General features: G+C 42.3%; 1 protein-coding gene across 1 annotated transcript in view; it reads right to left on the bottom strand.

The window, feature by feature from the left end:
- Positions 1-1,434: 1,434 nt before the first annotated feature.
- Positions 1,435-20,905, bottom strand: part of LOC117542711 (mitogen-activated protein kinase kinase kinase 11) — a 50,519-nt gene continuing 31,048 nt past the window's right edge. Inside the window, 7 exon segments of the mRNA XM_034210528.1 lie at positions 1,435-9,638; positions 9,640-9,791; positions 12,879-13,490; positions 13,656-13,759; positions 13,855-14,026; positions 17,095-17,208; positions 20,584-20,836. Coding sequence (XP_034066419.1) covers positions 9,192-9,638; positions 9,640-9,791; positions 12,879-13,490; positions 13,656-13,759; positions 13,855-14,026; positions 17,095-17,208; positions 20,584-20,836 — 1,854 coding nt within the window. The 3' untranslated portion in view covers positions 1,435-9,191.

Below are 20,905 nucleotides of genomic sequence, written 5' to 3'. Positions count from 1 at the left end.
ACAATTATTTGTTTAAGGTGTGATTAAAAAACGGTTATAAAATAATAGATAAAAAAAAATAAGAGGACATTTTCAGTGGATATATCTCAATGTGTTGGCATGGCACGAACTATAACAAATCTGAGACACAAGAGATACATTCGTATTTAGAGTTGTGGCAGTAACATTTAATTATTTTAGGCTAGGAAAACATTTATTCCTGGACGATGATGTAAAATATCAAGTTTTTTATACTTATGCATTCAAAAGCAGGATTTTATAGTTGTTATTAGAAAAGATTCCAAGGTGGGAAGTAACTAAGTACATGTACTCAAGTACTGTACTTAAGAACAATTTGGAGGTTCTTGTACTTTACTTGGGAATTTATATTTAATGCTTCTTAATGAAAGGAAAACGTGTAATTTTATTCCACTAGATTTATTAAACAGCTTTTGCTCATGTTAACAAAATGCATTTCTAAAAATTAAACTAGAATACTTATTTAAGTCACAAAAGAGTGAAATTATTAAAAGTCCATCAGTTTGTCTACAACAGTAAAATGCTACTTGATGCAACAATTGTATCTAGAAATGTCACATATACAAATAAATATAATTATATACACACTAAAAGGCAATTTGTATGCTCTAAGATTACTTGTACATTTTGCTGATACTTAAGCAAGATTTTCAATGCAGGAATTTTACTTGTAATGGAGGATTTTGACAATTATGTATTGGTACTTTTACTAAAAGTAAGGCATCTGAATACTTCTTCCACCTGTGATTATGATTAGAAAAGAGTTTAATATAATGCTCCCCCACTTTATATCATTTTCATAAATACAGGCCATTGCTCTGACAAGGTACTGGACACACACTGGTGAGTGCATCCCTGTCCTCACCCTGTCCTCACCTGCCATAGCTGTAGAGCAGCAGGTCTCACAAAACATAATTCCCCTCACTTACAGGAAGATACGCACACATTCAGAGCCATTATTTCCACTGAACCATAGTCTTCCATTTGATGGACCGTAAACGATGTGAAAAGATGTCCTAATATAAGGGGACATTTTTTCTTCTGCTACTTTTTAGATTTCTTGATAAAAGAGCTGCCAACTGGAGACCAAATGACATCTGACCCCAAAAGGTGAATATGAAAACGGGACATGCGCAATGTGTTAACAATTCATTTGGTAAGGACGTTAATCAACATTTTGGAAACTCATTATCAAGTAAAAAAAATCTCTTGATGAGAACATAAAATGTATTTTTTAGGGATAAAACATTTCTTATAAAAAAAAAATGGAGAATATAGGTTTTTGATTAATGTCCAAATGGTATTGTGACAAATCAGAATTGAGAAACCCAAGTCTCTGGAAATCACAAAACAACATTATTTTCAACACAAGAATTCTCAGTTACCTCTATCAAAATAAATAAAGTCACAAACAAGTAAGGAGTGTTACATTTTATTTGGTCTCTTTTTGAGCTTTTTCCTTTGTTTTTTTTTTCCACAGGTTAAAACCCATTATAATAGTCAAGAGAAATACAAACATTTTCACATACTGTATACAGAAATAGTCCTCTTGACACACAACAATAAAAACAGTTGATTAGGCCCAGCCCAGTGCGAGATTTCACAAAAATGCAACAATAACAAATATTCAAAGCCCGATGTTCGCAAAAGCTCTTACTCGCATGAGCAGAGGCCGTTCTGAGAGAGATGTAAGGGCTGCCAGGGCAATGCAACAGTTGTGTCATCACATCGCCTGGGTTGAAATAAGACACAAAATAGACATGGAAATGAATCTGGAACAATAACAATAAAAAGCAAATAGATACAAAGACAGAGAGGAGGTCAACCTGGTCTTCTACTTAAGGTAGCGACACAATCCTCGTCTCTATCTAGCAGTTTTATGCACATACAAATTCAGTATGGGTGCCCCAAGGAGTCATTAGACTGTGATTTGAGTTTGGGATTTTGCGGCAATGTACACTAAGAACCTGATTTCAATCTCTACCAGGCCTTTTCTGCTACACACAAATACTGGGGCTTGCAGGGGAATCATTTTGATACAGATTTAGGTCCAATTGAAGAACTGGAATGTAAAGTGAATCTGCCTCATGTGAAGCACCCATACATACATCTTAAATACTCCAGTGAAAACCTATACAATGTTTTGTTCATATGAAGCAATCAATCCGTCATCCTAATGTAGACCGCGTCCATGGCCATCTAGAAATAGTTTTGATCCAGTGTGTAAAACGATGGCCATATATAAATATCCACTTCCACCCCTGTGTAGAAGTGTTGTAAAGCTGGCTGGTAGGAAGCTTTTACAGTACTGTGTGTTATTCAAGCCCAAGCAGAAGCACCTGAAAGAGACCAGCTACTTTTAAATTCCCACAAGACTTAGTCAAATATTTAACCAGGACTATATTTTTTTTGCCTTGAGAAAATACATTATTTTGTATCACCGTCATACAAAACCATGGCTCTAAACACAATGTTGGACATTTGTAACCATTTGTGTTGTTGTTGCTGACTTATCTGGAATGTTTTAGTCACCTTACACCTGCCTGTCATAAGTAAACCATCCAGTTTGTATTTTTTAGCCACACATGGTCTACACAGAAGAAAACAAAATCCATGCATAGATTTCCATATTTGAACTCTGTTGAACTTCTGCATGCAAATTTGTAGCATTTACTATTTATTTAGCTGACCTTTAGGAGAACGAGGCTAGCTTGGACTGTGGCTAATGGGGCTAGCAAACAGGGCAAAGCCTAATTTATTGTTTACCTCCGAAAGTCAACCACAAAATACGTTATTGGAAGAAGGTTGAATATGCCAACTAATAGGATGGCAGGCAATCTGTTTAGCATTTTATGGCAGGAAAAAAGTGTGAGGTGGAAGAAAAATATTGTCAAAGATGTAGTTACTATATCGCGAAGCTTCAAGGACGCTAGTTTGTAAGACTAGCTTATCCACCCTGACACGTAGTATGACATAATATTATAATATCAGCTATTTCAGACCTTTCATCTGCCAACGATGATGAGGAGACAACAATAAATCATTCGCAGACTCCATAATTGAGACACAATGGCTGTTGACACAACCAATTGGTTTGCAGCACACTCAATCAACACTACAGAAAGAGAAATGTACAGATTGAACGGCTTCTATTCCAGGAAGATCACAAGGTAATTGTGTGTCAATAGCTAGGCCGAACAATAATCACGTCGTGGGGCTGTGGAGAGAAGGGGGAAGAGTAAGCGGGCCTTGGACTTAATAACCTCATACAATAAATCCATGTTTAAATCGCTACTCGGAGCACCAGCCTTCACTGTGGTCTTCGAAACAAATTGGTCCTCCTTTCACAGCTCCCATTCATCCAGTTTTACAGAAAAAGAGGACAGCAGATGGTGACCTTGGATTTCACAGACTGAAAAGAATTAGGAATAATGTTCACACTTTGAGAGACCGAGCACTGGCTTATACGCACCTGGCAGAGCCTCTCGTGTACGTGGCTTTTGTCCACGTCTCTATTGGGATGTGCTATTCCTGTACTGTCAATAGAAGGTCATATTTGATCATTTGGTCTCGGCCTGTTAATGCCAAACAAAGGCCTGAGCAGGTGTTTCAGTTCATATGAGCCAGAAAGAGCCATAATGTCTCTGGCACTGAGACAACTGAAAGAGGCTGATAAGCAGGTATATTTGTAACCTCCACTTAATTGAACAAAAGCAAGCACAGGCAGCAGAGGTAAATGGGGTGAAAGCCACTAAAATGTCAGGTCATCTATTCCCTCCTTTTAGAATGTTCTCTTCACTGAGCCGCCAAGGTAAGATTTCATCAATAAAATAAATGCCCTTTATCCTCCAATTTTCTCTGTAACCGTGAAGGGGTGAAAGCATGATTTAACAGGAGCTGGAGCAATTTAAGAAATACAGTCCCCTCCCCTACTGACTCGACTTCTTTAAAGTCCAACACTGCAGATGGGTATGTTTGTATGCACGCTGCGCTCTGTTACTCTCAGTTATCAGGATAATTCAATTCAAGGGTCCAAACTAGTATAGGGATTCAATTTGAATCAGTGGCTAAATGAAACAATTAGTATGCATATAAACATATCCACTGATGAAAAAGCAAAATTAAGCTTTAAGTGTTATCCTGATGGAATGGATGGTTGCATTAAGCAACGCTTTCCAATGTTAACAAAGCCAGAAAGTAGCTAGCTGGCAACATGTTTTTTTCCCCTTCTGGAGAATAGCTCTGATTTTTCACCTCTGAAATGCTATAACACAAAGGCATATTACAAGAAGCCTCTCGGCGGGATGAGGGTCAGAGCCTCGGGTTCCCCTATTGTGTTTTCTCATTAGCTTGTATTCATGTAACGTATTGACCATTTGCCACTGGCTGATTAAGGGCAATGGTCTGAGCTTGAACTTTGAATTAAGATCATCAAATCATGTCTGCTGCCTGCCACAGCGGGGCGGAAAGAGTAACACCGGTGGCCGGATATCCCCATGCAGAGAATGCACTCCTCTTCTCCCTGTCAGTTTGTACACTGGAGGCTGATTTGAAATGACGGATGGGGCGATGCCTGGAAGAGCGGAGCGTCACAAACAACTCATCAGTGCACGCTTATTGGAGAGCAGGCTGTCAGTTGGGGAAGAGGAGTGGCAGCTACGGTTCCTAAATCTGACAGGCAAAACCAAATATCGGACACCCCTGTCCACAAAAAGGCTTCTTTCAAATGTCTTCAATCGCCCGGCTACTAAATTAGTTTTGTCAGATTCAGATTACACTTAAAGAGGCGAGGATTTGGATGTTAAAAATAGCATTTTATGTAATGCAGCATATTTCTAAGCAAAGGTCATGTCACAGAAGAACGGTGTCTCACCACTCAAAGGAGGAAACCGACTCCAAGTATTTACAATAACTTAACCATATGGGAAAAGCACAATGACTGCTATTGAAGTCGACTACTCAGCGTGCGAAAGCTCGAGTGAAAACGACAGGCAACACTTTTCAACTTCACGTCTGAGGGAAAATTAAAGTCTGGCGCTGAGGGAACGTTCATACAAGTCATGAGTGGCAGGTTGAAGTGGATACTTGACACACACACACGGAATTTTTGACAGAAATAATCTGCCAGACGTTTCAATCATCTCAATTTCCTTCATGTATCATTTCTCCTCACAGAGCTCTGTTGACAATAACAGCCATCCTAGACTAATGACTTTCGCAGGATGACTTTCGTGGCTTTTGTTTTGACACCAAGAGACAAGGCAATAACTCATCACATCTGCAAAATGTTTGTGGCGAGGACAGGATCAGGAAGAAGGTAGGGAATACTGCTGAGAGACAAATTCTATATCAAACCTGCAGCTTTTACTAATCTATCTGGTGCCACTTTCTGCCAACATAAGATAGTCAACCTTAAGTTTTGCTATGTTTATCCTGTGCAAATCAGACATTAAAAACAAAGAATGCAGTGGTGAAGCTTAAATTAAGTGCTTGTCAGTTTGTCTAACATCACCTAGAACATTTTTGTATGCATAATAGCCTTTACCCATGTTTAGAAAGTTGGCTTAGCTTAGCAAAATCTCAAGAGGCTAGCCTGGCTCCGTCCAAAGGTAACTACATATTCTCTTCTCTGAGAGTTCAATGGTTGCTTGGCCACCTAACAGTGAAAAACTCCAGGAAGTCACTAATGGAACTTTGCAAGAGCGGGAAGGCAGATCCTTTTACCTTTTAACAGAACCAGGGCTAGCAGCTTTCAGTCCTAATGCTAAGCTAACTGGCTGTTAGCTTCAAATTGTATGGACTATACAAAAGTGGTTTTCTTTCCATCGACAACACAGTAAATACTTGTTCCCCTGAATGTCAAACTAATCCTTTATATGGGTACAACGTAGCATGACCTTTATACTAATTTCAGGACACTTATAGGAACAACCACAATGGTTGTTCTAGTTTGTAAAGGAGACATAATGTCAATCAGGTCTATCCAAATGTACACTTAGTTTGTGGCGGTGGGAAAGTAGGCAGTGTTTAACCTCTCTTTATGTCTTTTTTGACCCAATTAATTGCAACAATACAAGTATAGGACAAAGGCTCTTCAGCCCACCTTCAACTGTGGCCATTCGTACAGCTAACACTTTAGCCCTTCGATATGGTTGGGCAACACCATCAAGTTGAAGCATACTGAGACCTTTAAAAGCACTGTCTGTTTGTTACTTTTAATATTGCTTTGATGTCCAGAGGTTGATGAACAGACACACTAACGTTCAATAGAAATATTCAAAAAAGCTCCTGTTTCAATTTCAAAGAAATGCAATTGACTCTGTAAAATGAGCACTACTCCAATAATGGACTCTGTTCTAGAACAAATGCCATTTATTTTTCCCCGGATGGAAACCTGGCTGTAGCTGAGTCAGGACAAAACTGCCATCGAGAAAACTTTCCAGAGGAGAAATGATAGGTAGGAGTAAGAAGGAGAAGAAAGAAAACCTCCCCACATGACCTGAAAGCAAAGGACGTGGAAGAAGGTGAGCTTCGATTGTGAAGATTTCATCCGTCAGCAGTGGAGAGAATAAAAGAATAAAAGAAAAAGGGAAAGATAGCTCGCCGCGTCTTTGAAACTTTATGCATAAAAAAAGGGCACGGCTTAAATGGAGACGTAAGCTGATGCAGTGATCAACTCAATATACCTTGCGAGGAGGCTTTTTCCTAACGTTGGGGGAAATTAATTAACCAAATATCTGAACGCTTTGTTAATGCTCTCCACTCTTATCAAGAGGCTAATTATCGCTATCAGCCTCCTCTGTTCGTCAGACGGATTATTAGGCTAATCAGGCTTTCCCCCTTTGGAGACAAGGTTTTCACTCTTCGTCGGAACAAAGCTTGTATTGTCCTCCAATGACACGGTGTCAGTGTTGAAGCCAATCAGTATTTGTACCTCGTAATGCTGCTGCGATGGGAACAGGACGAATTTGCGCTTAGTGGGTCTCTTTCAGTTGCCTGCATGCTTGAGAACTAGTTTGACTGCCATTAACATTTGGTGGATCATACTAATTGGATTATATCTGTGATATCCAAACCATTCAAGGGCTTAGTTTGTGAAGCATTTGTTGCTGGAAACCCCTGGAGAAAATGCCTGACCATGAAGTATGTCATTCGATCATTGATGATAATGATAGTGAACTAAAGTTAAAGGGCAAGTTGCTGCTCCAGTGCATTCTGGAATAATTGATATTTTAGCATCTCTACAATGAATTTCTTCCTGTATTATTGCTCAATGTTGTATGCTGTAGAAGTATCTCAACATGCCATCACTGTTATTCACAGGATCCTACCAGATCTGTTTAGCATTGTTAAAATGGTTGAAGTCGGACTTTTAACACAAACAAACTGAGGGACCAGGGTTTAGCAGCCCTGCTACATTAGCCTTGCAAAGTCAGCCTACATCTCACACCAAAGGCAGCAAATCTGATATACATGTGCTGAGATTTGATAAAGCCTGACTAGCCATGTGAATAATGAGCGTACGTTTGACGCTTAGACAGATTGCTTAGCCAAAACGCTGTAAACCGGGGGAAACAGCTAACACTGCTCCGTTTAAAGCTAACTTTATCTACTAGCTTTCTTCTCTTGGTATTTCACTGGCTGGAGTGATGACAAAACACCAGAAAGCCACTGCTATTAAACAAACAAGAAATGATGTACTATAAATGAAACCACGCTAGCTGTTTCCCCTTGCTTCCAGCCTTTATGCTAAGCTAACCAGATGCTAGCTTAAGCTTCAAATGAAACGGAGTGATAAAAGAGTGGTATCACCTTTCCTTTCACTCACAAAAAGGGCAACGTATTTCTTCACAATTAAGTTGTTGAAAAAGCAGCATGATTTTTTATCACATCAGGATATATTTAACACTTCCATAACAACAATGGTTTTCCAACTTCCTCTAATGGGGTAAAGGGGAGAAATGTCAATTAGTGAAAAATACTGCGAAATTGTAGGCTGGCTTTGCAAAGCTACGACTGCTCTGCTGTACTGTACAAATAAATAAAATGTTAAATGAAGCTTCCATACATTTTGTAATATTTGCAAATACTTGAATGTATTTGGTTGAACCTTCCTACAGCATCAGACGGGTAGTGAAGACAGACTGGATGATATGAAAAGTGTTTAAGGTGTTGTCAACTCTCTGTACTGTCCAGTGTGGCAGAGCCCACCCATCTGGCACTCCATGGAGGTCAAAACAATGTATTTGCAAACACTCCGTGTGCCAGCCCGTACTGTCACAGTGGCATTCTTTGGCATGTGAAGGGAATGCAGAGGGCTCCCCCGGCTCGTTTCCTGTGTCGCCTGCCAGCCGAATAAATCCCTGGCATCTCAAGGGGAACGTCATTGGAATTGTATCTGTTTCCAAGTGGAATGTCTGGGTCATGGATTTGTTTTGGATTTCATGAGTGGCCTAGAATATTCACACTTTCTCCCATAATACAACAGGCAGATGCTGTTGTTTCTTTTTTAAACATAAGCTCTCCTCGAACAATGAGCCTAGACATGCACACACAGACACGTGGACGACATTTTCTTCCACAGTAATAGCAAGCTGATTTGCAAATTTGAGTCAAATTGAAAGCATCTTCCCTACGCACCAGATAAACCATATAAGAAATCTTGAAAAGATATATACTAAAAACACTTCACGAACTAAGGCACTCCAATTTTCCATTGTCCTGAATGCTTTCAGTTTGCAGAGAGGTAGAGGCAGATGAAGCTGTGCAAGGCGCCTTATCCACCTCTGCATTGTCACAATGCTTCAAAGGTAGGCGGGAGATGAAAGCAGGTGATATGAGCAGCCTGTTAGGATCGGAAGATGGGACTGGTGATCTGTGTTCTGCTTCTTCAAAGGGAGAGAAACCCGGATAGAGAGGGAGAATAAAATGGGCACCAGCTATTGGTTCAAAGGCAGCTTTCCCACAATACAAAGCACCGCCTTTCACTGGCTTCCGAAGCGGCAGGCTGGTGTATCAATAGGACCTGCAATGATTGTGGGGTAAAACTCACTCAGTGGGTTGATTGATGGGTTTTTTCTTAAAGATTCCAAATGTTTGTTAAGATGGAGGACATAGTAGTGAGATGGTCCTAGACTGTGTTCCTGCGACAAACCCCCGGCCTTGCCTCGTGTTTAGAACCTATCGTCTCTGAGTTGCGTTGGGGACTTGAAGGGCTTGAGCCCCAGTGTCTTGCGGGGGTGAGCCCTCTCTTTGGTAACATCCAGGGGTCTGCTGCAGGCCGCCCAGCCCAGGTCGATGAGGGGCGAATCGGCCGGGTTGAGGGGCGCTATACGGAAGGTTGGCAGCGTGGGGGAACCGTTAGTGGAGCACGGGGCAGAACGGGAGGTGGGAAAGGGAGTGGAGAAGGGGTCGAAGGGAGAAGCCGTGTCCGAGCCGCTCGAGGGGTCAGCCTTGAGGGCGAAGGGGTCGCAGTCCGGTGAGGGGAAGGGGTCACAGTTGGTGAAGGGGTTGGTAGGGGAAGGCTGGTAGCCCAGAGGGTTGCTGTCAGAGCGGTGCGGGCTGCGGCCCCCAGAGGTCCCGCCACCGGCTGAGATGAAGCTCCAGGGGTCGATGCGGGGGGCGGATGGGGGACGGGCGAGGCCGGGGGATCACGCTGACCTCCAGGCGTCGGGTTTTGGGGCTGGAGAGGGCGGGGCTAGGGTGGAGGGGAGAGGGCACAGGAGGCTTATCATCAGGGTCCTGTGAGTCCTGGCACAAGGGCAGGTCCAAAACTGGAGGGAACAGAAAGACAAAGCATTAAAGGGACACCATTAAGGATTACACAAGGTTACTGGATAGGTGAATACAGAGTAGAAAGAATGTGGAGGCTAAGGTGCTCTGATTTTTAGTCACCTAGTAATAATCAAGCTTTAAATACACTGGGTCCTACATTTCCCATAGTGCAAATCAGAAGCATCTTTAAGGTTTTCTGTCAAATAGTTTCAGTCTCAAGCAGAATTCCAAATAGTATTGGACTTCTAATCAAGAGCCACAGAAGTCATTATATAATATGTCAACTGACCAGTACTGTCGAATGATGTATGATATAGGGTATGTCCATTGTGTTTACATGTGTGTTGAGCCCAAACATTGATGAACTTGCACCCAAGATGAGATGCCAAGTATCTGGCTTGAACTAGCATCACAGAGCAGCACACTGAGTTTCAATGGATGATTCCTTCTGCACTTTTTCTCTTGAGACAACAGGGCATGTTTGGTTTGTTCTTTGAGGGAAATTGTTTTTTTGAAGCTGTTGTTGGCCTGTGGAGAAATGTAATCATAAGAGTTGTTTTTTATAGGCAATAATTTAAGCTTTGTTTGTTCCAGGTTTAATATGTGCAATAACTTCATTTCAATAAGTTTTGCAATAAACATTGAACCAGTCCGGCCCTCGACTAGTACTGATTTAAAAAAATGTTGCCCACTGTGTATTTGAGTTTGACACCCCTGCCTTAAGGTGTATGTTTTAAATGCAAGATAGTCGTTGTATTTGAGTTGTTTGGTTTGTTATTATTTTATTTATTAAGGATATTTTAATATTTTCCTTCACATTCCAATTCTGAAGTCTGAATATTCTAAATAATGTATTAAGGTTAATACTGTTTGACACCCTGTTCTTGCCTTTTTATGCTAATATATTATTTGTGGCATAACATTTTCCACATTTTCCTAAACAGACCATGAGATCATTTATTGCAATTATTTCTGGGACAACATATTGTCAAACTAAATAAGTTAATGTGATGCAAATTCATCTTTATTTCTATAATCGTGTGGGTTTCCTTTAAAAAGGACACATTTTCATAAAAATGCTGAATATTTTAAATATGAAAAACCTTCACATCTTCTTCTGTTTCACCTTCTTTCCTAAGGAGGCTCTAATTGTTATTCAAATTCTACTCTCAAACCACTGCAGTGTTGCACTGGTGCTCTTTTGCAAAACTCTCCAATCTAAAATATGCATTTGCGTGCTAAAATTTTGCAAAACACATAAACCTGTAGGATTAAAATGATTCAATCCAAAACATGAAAGTGTTACATTATTAGTGTAAAAAAGAAATGGAACAAGCAAAAAATGTGGATGTAATGTAACTCTCAAATTAATTTCAACATAGGGCCGCGTAACAAGTTGACAGAGCTGCAACAGCAAGTGTAAATTAGCACTGACAAGAACATTAAACTCGGAATAAATCAGCCTGAATGAACATTTGCTGTTTCCAAATGGGAAGTGTCTGCCAAATGGCGTTATTTACATCAACAGCAACTCTCAGAGGCTGCTCGGCTATTCAGCTGACACCAAAGAAAAAGAGCATTCAGGAGTCACACGAGAGCAACCGGCAGTGAAGGATTCCTCTGCATTCATCTCTCTCTTTCAAGCAAGCATTTACTGCCGGCAACCTCGTGGCAGTCTGTCTATGCATCTGAGTCATTGCAGGCAACAAACAAGATGTTTAGCTAAAACACCCGCTGCTTAACTACGTGTGGCTTTTTGCCTCTGTGCGCCCCAATGTAATGAGTGCATGCGGTTTGTGAGATTACGGTTGTTAGCAGAAGGAACAGGCGAGGCATGTCTGCTCAGTATCTGGGGGCAGCGCTGTAAGAGCCTCTGTGTGGAGAATCCAAGCTTTGTGAGACAAATGGAGCAGATATAGAGTGTGAAATGTTACCAGAGGGCACTCTTAAAGCCCCGGTAAAGCCCACTCGCTCTTAAAAACAACCTATACCCACGCCTCCGTCATTACGGCTCTAAACTGTGTCGGAGCTTCTCAGAAATGCACATTATCTCTGGTTAAATACAAGTGAATGTAATGTACAGTGGATTCAAGTGTTGCTGATATGCACATCCCTGAATTTGAACAAAAGCATAAAACATGCCTCATGAGAACACTCCACTCTCATGTAATTATAAGGACGCTAATCCCTCTTGAATGTGATCTTTAGCATGTTTGAATTCTTTACACTTGTTATATAGGCATACAGTTGTCATGCCTCAAAAGGAAAAAGTGCTTGAACTGGAGCGTAAATACACCCGACATGCACCCAGCCAAACTATAACAGGAAGTGACCTGTGCACCATTAAGGCGACTTTGGCTGTGCAGATGTTTTGCATTAATGTTCAACTTTGCTTTAAAAGAAAACTCTGACTTGAAAGAGCAAAAAACAAGAGACGCTTGGATTTGATTGGTATTAGCAGTGAGTATGGGGCCAGCTTTTACCTGCGATATGCAAATAGCAGAAGACCAGCTTTGATGTAAATGAAAAAAGCTTGTGCAGCATTAAAGCCTCCCTTGTGCCAGACAGATCTTCCTTTAGAAAAGTGACAATAACAATTCAAGCTGTGAAGGAACATTGTCATGCTGAAAAGGTACATTTTTCAAGGTTGGATCCAATTTCAGTGCGAGGCCTCCTTAAAATATGCTCTCAAGAAAATGCAGATGAATCACGCAGATAAATTAAAAACCAAATCATGGATTCGATTTGGAGAGGAGACTCATTTTAAAAGGAGCACTCCAGTGATTTAGTGCAGCACTTTCATAAAGTTGAGGAAGAAACAAACAATTTATAAAAAAGAACGTTCAAAATCAAGCAGCAGACATTTGACTTTTAGCCTTTAGTATGAGTCATGCTGCCAAGCTACTGGGCTTCCTTCACTTCCCACAATGCAACTGTGCAATATATACCTGGCTACTATATCTCAGAACTGTTACAGGATGTGTATTTTGTAAATTGTGTAATTTTTTGACATCTCACAACCCCAGTTAGTAACACAGGCTATTATTGGATGTAGTGCCCCTTAAGGGTAGAAGAGTCCCACTGACCTAGCTGGGAGGCGTGCAGGCCGTGGCTGGACCTTCTCCTCCGCTCCGCTCTGTGCTCACAGGACTCACAGCCCACCCCCCCATTAGTTGACTGGGAAATTGGGGTCCATTCCCCTGGGCTGGCCTTGCTGTGCCGAATGGGGGTCCGGGGGCTCTGAGGGCTGTGCGGCATCTGCGGCGTCCGGCGGCCGCTCCTCTCACGGGGGTTTGGTGGAGGCGGCGTCAGGGGCAAGGGCTTCAGTTCCTGGTACTGCATCGCTAAATCTAAGAGTGGCCTGGGGAGCTGCTCCGAGGTGGAAAAGGTAATGAGATCGTCCACCACTGGGGGGTCTGAAATGAGGGGCATGGGCAGGGAGATCTCTGGTTCGGAGGGGGTGTGGTTCTCTAGGGAAGGGAGGTTAGTTCGAGGTGGCACCCTTGGGGGAATATCCAGGCAGCGGCCGAGTCCTATAGAGGCCACGAGGGAGCCGTAGCCCAGTATGGCCCGGTGGGTGCCCTTAATGAGGCCCCTCCTCTCAGGCCTGGGGGAGCCAGCCGGGGAGGACCCCCGCTCCTCGCTGACCGAGTCTCGCTGAGGTATAGGGAGCCGCAGGCTGTCCTTCACTGAGGCGCCTGCAAAGAGAGGAAAATGTTTTAGAAAGACGGAAAAAGAGACGAGCCATTTATAATTCATTTAGCTTTTATGCATAATTCATAGTCATGGCAGCGTGAATTGTAACAGTGGCTAATGGAAGATATGCGGCTGGCGGTTAGCTGCTGATGGAGGCCGTTAGATACCGTTCTGAGCTGTGGGCTCGGAGGGTCTGTACTCCTCAAAGTCATCCTTGGATTCACCCCCCTTGTTGCTGTCGGACTCCAGTAGCTTGGCCCTCATAGACAGACTGAAAAAATAAAAAAGGATTTAATCATGATCATTAATGCAGTAGAGTTCAATCCCACATTTTAAAAGGTTGACATGTCAAAGAAAAGACTGTACCTGCTTTCCTGGGGACTGAGGCGCAGGACTTTGGGGCTTTTGGGGCTTTTGGGGCTCTGGGGCCTCCAGTGAGGGCCAGCCCTCAGGTCCCCATTGGCTTGTTTATGAGAAGGGGCCTCTATGGGGAAGACTGGGCTCAAACCAAACGTCCTGTTGTTGTCACTGGGACTGACTGCAGGGGAAAGAGGACAAAAAGAAATGATGTACGTTGGAAAGTCATCAGTATGCATCCTGCTTAGCTGTATCTTAATGAGGTGTGCATTTTTTAAAAGGCAGTTTACGCCAATAAATCGACGGCAACCCTGTAATGATTTCCTACACAATGACCTTTAATTGACTACTGCTACAGCTGGAACTCAAGTCATGACAATGCATTTTTTCTGCGCATATTTCTGCACAGCTTAAGTTTCGATTAAAAAGTCCCCATTATGCTTTTTTGCTTGTCCCTTTCTTTGCAGTGTGTTACACAGGTACATACATGTAAATAGTCTGTAAAGTCTAAAAGTTCCCTCTCCCGCACACTCTCCCTCCCTGCCAGAAACGCCTCCATTGGACTCCTTTGTTTACTTCGTAACATAGTGACATCACTACAAAACACTCACGCCTCTATTGGCGAGCACTCCAACACATTGCACGTGATTGGTCAACCGCTTAGAAATGTTGCCTATCACAACAGAGCCGGCCAGCTAACCAATCAGAGCAGACTGGGCTCTGGTTTCAGACAGAGGGTGAAAAGAGGTGCTGCAGCACAGGCAGTATGAGACACATAAAGGGCCCCTGTAACTCTAACCTAGTGTTGAGATGACCCATCTTATGGATATAGATGGTAACCTCGAAGTGGTTCGCAGAGCAGATCGTGTGAGATGAGCCAAACCAGAAGAGGTGCAGATTGCTAATATAAAGTTGAGATTTCACATGGCATTCACACACTTTGCACAGGCTCCGTGTCGACGCCGCTCACTACTCACAAGTGTCTCACAAGCTGGCCTATGCAGCTCTCACAAAGTGTGTGAACGCTGTGTGAACGTTTATTCACACCCTGCATGGAGACCCTAGGCTTCCTGCCACAACACCTCCCAATAAACAGACTCCATCGCACCCTTCTGAAAACCTTATGCAGCATTCTCAGCAGTAACACCTGACATGTTAGTCAAAAGAAGAGAACCATTTCAACTTCTCTTTTATTTCACTAAGCTACGGTGCTGCATATTCCCTCATTCATCTGGCTTCATTTCAGAAATGGGAAAAAGTAAATATTCTCTCTGAATGGATATGTTGTATTATTTCCTTTGGCCCTTGCTACACGGCAGGCCTGGCTGCACTTTGCCTCCCATCACTCTCCAATCAAATGTTTTCAAAGCAATCACAGAGGTCAGGTGATAGTGGCAGCAATGCAATTTCATCCCGATCGGGCCGTGGCTTGCAAACACAGCGTGTTCCTCTTTTAAAAAACACAATTTACGCAACGTGTTACTTTTAATGTCATCATGTGTTGATGGGATACTTTCTATTCACAACATTTGTTTTTTTAGACTTCACCATTTTATCTTCTGCCCATACTATTTGGGCTTTTATAAAAACATGTTTACAAGCTTTATTGTTTAAAAGCACTATTTTTCTCATAATGTCCACCTGAATCGAGTTGTAATGGTTATGAATTTCTATTTTAATTAAGTTGTTCAATGTGTTTCAGCACATGACACAGACAGCTAAAAGTGCTAATTGTTCCCAGAGTTTAAAAAGTCCCTAAAGAAAATTGGAAAGTTTAATTTGACTTGTTATCTAAGAAAGGCACAAAGAGAGAGGTAATTTCCAAGAGGTTTCATTGTGCTCTCCTATACTCATTTGTATTAACATAACACAAACCCTGTTGAATAGACTCTGTGGAGTAATACAAATCCATTTGGCAGCTATCTAGACAAATACGTTTGCAGAGCCCCAGCAATAAATCACTGCTTACTACTGAGAGGGCAAGCATAAATACCCACTAAACACATTTTAATGACAAACACACTCATGCCTTAGTGATAGCCATTAAGGAAAGTCATTAGGAAGCAAAGGAAACCCGCCTTCTATTTGAAGAATAAATGAAGCTGGCAGATGTTGCAGATTTACTAACCACTTTTACACATAAATGTTTCACTGCAATTTGTGCTTTTTTGTCAACACCCGCTGGTAATTGTTTGGGGGAAAAAACTCCCTTCCACTGCCTGTTGCTTTACCACAAATGTCCTTTTGGGTTTTGTTAAGACGGCCTTCGACCTACTGGCTACAAATTCCCTCCGAAGGGAAATGATCCCGGGGCGTTTGTCTAGGAGCCAGACAAGCATAAGAGTTCTGTAAAGCTCTGCCTCCAACCCTCCTCAACCCCTTCTCCTAGAGCAGTGAATTCCTCCCTGCTTATTTTTAATTCAGTAAACCGCACTGTAGCCCACTACATGCATATAAAACTTTGCACCCTTTTTGCCTGGAAAATACAGCTCAATGGCTCCCCCCGCTGCAGCACTGAGTGAACTGCAGGCAGGGGGAGCAGAGCGGGGCTGCAGTGGAAAAAAGCTGCTGAGAGGAAGTCAGATAATATTTGGACTGGAAAAGACTGTTGAAAAGGGAAAAGGCTGTGTGTGTGTGTGTGTGTGTGTGTGTGTGTGTGTGTGGTTGTGTGTGTGTGTGTGTGTGTGTGTGTGTGTGTGAGAGAGAGAGAGAGAGCAGTAAAGCAGGGGGGAGCATGGGAAGATAAAAAAGATGAGTGGGTGGTTGAGAGCACATGAAAGGGGGGAATTTGGAAACAGTGAGGAGTAATGCTGCAACAGATACTGTGAGTACACGCAAGAAGACAAAGGATTCTTCGTTCTTCAGAACACACACACACACACACACACACACACACACACAACACACACACACACACACACAACACACACACACCCCACACACACACACACACACACACACACACACACACACACACACACACACACACACACACACACACACACACACACACACACACACCACACACACACACACACACACACACACACACACACACAACACCCACACACACACACACACACACCACACACACACACACACACACACACACACACACACACACACACACCACACACACACACACACACACACACACACACACACACACAACACCACCACACACACACACACCCACACACACACACACACACACACACAACACACACACACACACACGACTTCACTCACGTTGGATTGCACGGAAACGGCGAAAGGAGGGTGAGGAGCCTGAACCCATATCAGGAGAGTTACGCCTCTTCTCCAGGCCTGGGGAAGCCTGCACCGTGATCTTATGGATGAAATCTGCAACACACAAACAAAAATGTTAGACCACCTAAATACATACATTTGTTTAGCCTTCATCGCTCTGCTTAACATTTGTACATTCAGCAGTTGTTAGTTTGGTTGTTAAACTTTTTTTCGGTTCCTTTTTTGTCCAAAATAGTCCGTACTGACTACCAAGGAACTGGACATTCAGAGCAATACATATTCTAAGCTTGGCACACAATGTTTCTTTATGTCAAAGTGTGCCGTGTAAGCAGATTTCAATAGCCTTATATTACATGGCTCATTTGCCTGCTGGCCATTTCATCTCAAACATACCAAGTAACTACTAGCTGTGGCTAACAGCATGCTACTGCTGCTACAACTTGCTAGCTAACACTGCTACAAATCTGCAGAGCTCAACGTGTCAGGAGGGTCACTTTATTTAAATGAATAATAAATCCCTAAACATTTTTATTTCTGCCCTAAATTGACTTTTTATTTAATTAACTTGTAGAGTTGTTTGCCCCATAGCTCCGTAGCAATTAGCTAGTAGAAGTAACTATTGTAGCAGCAGCAGCTGCAGCAGCAGCAGCAGGAAGTACTTATTTGCTGATGAGAGAAGAAGGCAATACTGTTAAAAAGAAGCCTGATGAGTATCAAGAGGGAAATTTAATCTAATACATTATTAATAGATTTAGACATTCATTCTGAAAATTACCTCATATGAATGTGCCCTCAATATATCAATTTCCCCTCCTAAATCTGTCATTTGTACATGTGGATTTCTTAATTCCTTTCAATTTTAATCAAGGGTTTGTGCCTTTAAATTATATATATATGCTTACTTTTAAAGGATATTAGACTGCTCAATTTTATTTGTGAGAGTGTGACTGACACTGACGGATGTAAAGAAGGAGATACCACTAATAACAGTTAATCAACTAATACATGTATCTTGACATTATGACTCAATCAAATTCACTAATTATAAATTCGAGGGTAGCATTTCAGTAAGTGTAATTTTCTCATTTACTGATAGCATTAGCAACTAGCATTAGTAGGGTGAGTAGGGTCTTGTTTACAAAGTTGAACAGTGTTGCTAAACTAGCTTGTTAGCTAAATAAGCTAACATTTGATCTCTGGTTTATTGAGCTGACTTAAGCTATGTAGAACCTAGGGCTGAAGATTAAGAGCCATTTATTTTACAGTTTTACTTGGAGTGCAAATAGATTTTCAGCCATACCACAGCACATATATCTCCCCATCACCAGGCTATTTGTATCTTTATATATTTAGCCACTATACAAGCATGAAGGAGCCACATTTGTGATGCATATGCAAAGCCTGTATTAAGCTTTTAGCACAACCTTGAGCAGTGTTGGGACTAACGCGTTACAAGTAACGCGTTACTGTAACGCCGTTATTTTGGGCAGTAACTAGTACTCTGACGCATTACTTTTTGAATTCAGTAACTCAGTTACCGTTACTACATGGTGCGTTACTCCGTTACTGCGTTAGTTTTTTTATATAGTCAACAGCCAGGCGAACAGAGATGAGAACTGTACTTAAGTACAGTACTTGAGTAAATGTACTTTGATACTTCCTGTGTCACATGCGGAGACGGGCTGTGGGCGTGTTTGTGTTGTTTACTAACAAGACGATCATGGCGGCGGCGGAGCTCAAGTCTAGTTTCTCCACCTGGAGATATTCTCACTATTTCACTTTTGTCGAGCACAAAGAAAATAACGTTTTAGTTAAATGTAAGTTGTGTCTTGGCGGGTCAAAGATCCTATCTACTGCCCAAACCAGTAATTCAAATCTCTTAAAACAAATTCAAAAACAACATGCTGGGACGAAGCTAGTAGCTAAGACCACAGAGACTCAGCCGACGCCACTCCACCTCCACCTAAGCAACAGCGGCTGGATTTTAACCAAAGGACTGCTAGCCAGGGAAAAGTCGATAAAGCCATTGCACGGTATGTTGTAGAACACATGCAGGCTACTGCTACAGTGGAGTCACCCGCTTTCAGGGAGCTAGTTAGCATGATAGCATGTCCGGGCGGCACACGGCATATGGGACGGAAAACTTTTTCCAATACCTGGAGAAAGAATATACAAAAATGGAAAGCCAGCTAATATCGATGCAATCCAGATTGCATATAAGGCATGTCAAGTTGATCAACAGATTGTATTATTCTCCAATGCAATAACAGTACTGAAATGAAGGCTATAAGGGCATTAATGGGAGCCCTCTTTCAAGTAACGAAAACGTTACTTTTCACAGTAACGCATTACTTTTGGGTGCAAGTAACTAGTAAAGTAACTGAGTTACTTTTGCCATGAAGTAACTAGTAATGGTAACTAGTTACTGGTTTTCAGTAACTAGCACAACACTGGCCTTGAGTATACACTTGAGTTTGGATGTGACAAATACAACCATTACATCCTTAATAAGAACTTTTTAAGAATGTTTTTATTTGTATCTACAGGATTAGGCATATAGGAGTTATTCCACAGCGTCCAGATTGCAAGAGCAACACAGGATGAAGATATGAATAATAATGTTGGACAGAGGAAAGGGAAAAAGATAGTCAGGGAGATATGGCTAGGGAGAGAATAAAAGGGGAGCTAGAGGGGAGACGAGTGAGAGAAAAAAGGGTGAGGCAGGGATAACTAAAAGGAAAGACAGAGAGAGAGAGAGAGGCATGGAGCAAGAGTGAGAAAGTGAAGGGAGGCCAGCCAGCAGTGTATCCATAGACAGGAAGTAACAAGGCGTGGTTGGCTCACTCTTCCCTCTCATCAACCCCCCCAACACCACCACATCACCGCCCTGCTGCTGCTGGGAAAGGCCTAAGCACAACACACACACTCACAAACACACACACACAGTGTGTTTACGCATGCTTGCTCAGCCTAAAATACACTCACACACGCATTGAAACATACTGGATGTGAACTGTGTGACTTTGTGATAGTAGAGGATGCTGCAGTGTGTTGGACAGTTTAAATATCTGCTGTAGTCACATCTGTGTGAATGTTGTTTCAGGGTATGGAAACATTTAAAAGAGTTTGACATTGAGATGGAAATAAAGGACAAACCATTTCAAAGGTTTTGTACAACAGCAGAAAATACCGGCAGCCTGCTTTTCTAAATATCGTCTTTAAACGTACGTGATTCCTGATAGGACAGCAAAGCAAAGCCACAAAATGACAGTTGTACCACAAACTCTCCCTCACTTTCACCTCTCTGCTCTGTATTTATTTTTGCCTGTTGTTGTTATCGTTGCTTCTAGAGACTGAGCCACTAATGGCCCTTGAAATGGGATTTCTCGCCAAGATCGTTGGCCGACACAATCTGGCTGGTTGTTGATTTGTGACAGAACGACTCAAAAACAGAACACATAAACACACCTTGAGGCTGGCTGATCTTCTCGCCATTCTTGCACTTGAGCTTGTGCTTCTTAAAGGTGCCCTTCCTCTTCTTCACGTTGGGTTTCTCCTGGTTCTGGTTCTGGTTCAGGTGGAGGATGAGGAGGCTGAGCTCGCGCTCGAACACGTCCTGCTCCCACTGGGCCAGCTCCTGCTCCCTCAGCCGCAGGAACTCTTCCTGGGACTTCTGCTCCACCGCCGCTCGCTTCAGCTCCTCCTCGCGGCTTCGCAGCTCCTGATGGACGAAGAAGGACAAGTGGATGAAAGAGGAGTTTAATAAGAGCAGGTCCCTATCATGTGTCTG

The sequence above is a fragment of the Gymnodraco acuticeps genome, unplaced genomic scaffold (assembly GCF_902827175.1).
Source record: "Gymnodraco acuticeps unplaced genomic scaffold, fGymAcu1.1, whole genome shotgun sequence".
NCBI lineage: Eukaryota > Metazoa > Chordata > Actinopteri > Perciformes > Bathydraconidae > Gymnodraco > Gymnodraco acuticeps.
This window is presented reverse-complemented; position numbering and strand designations above follow the sequence as displayed.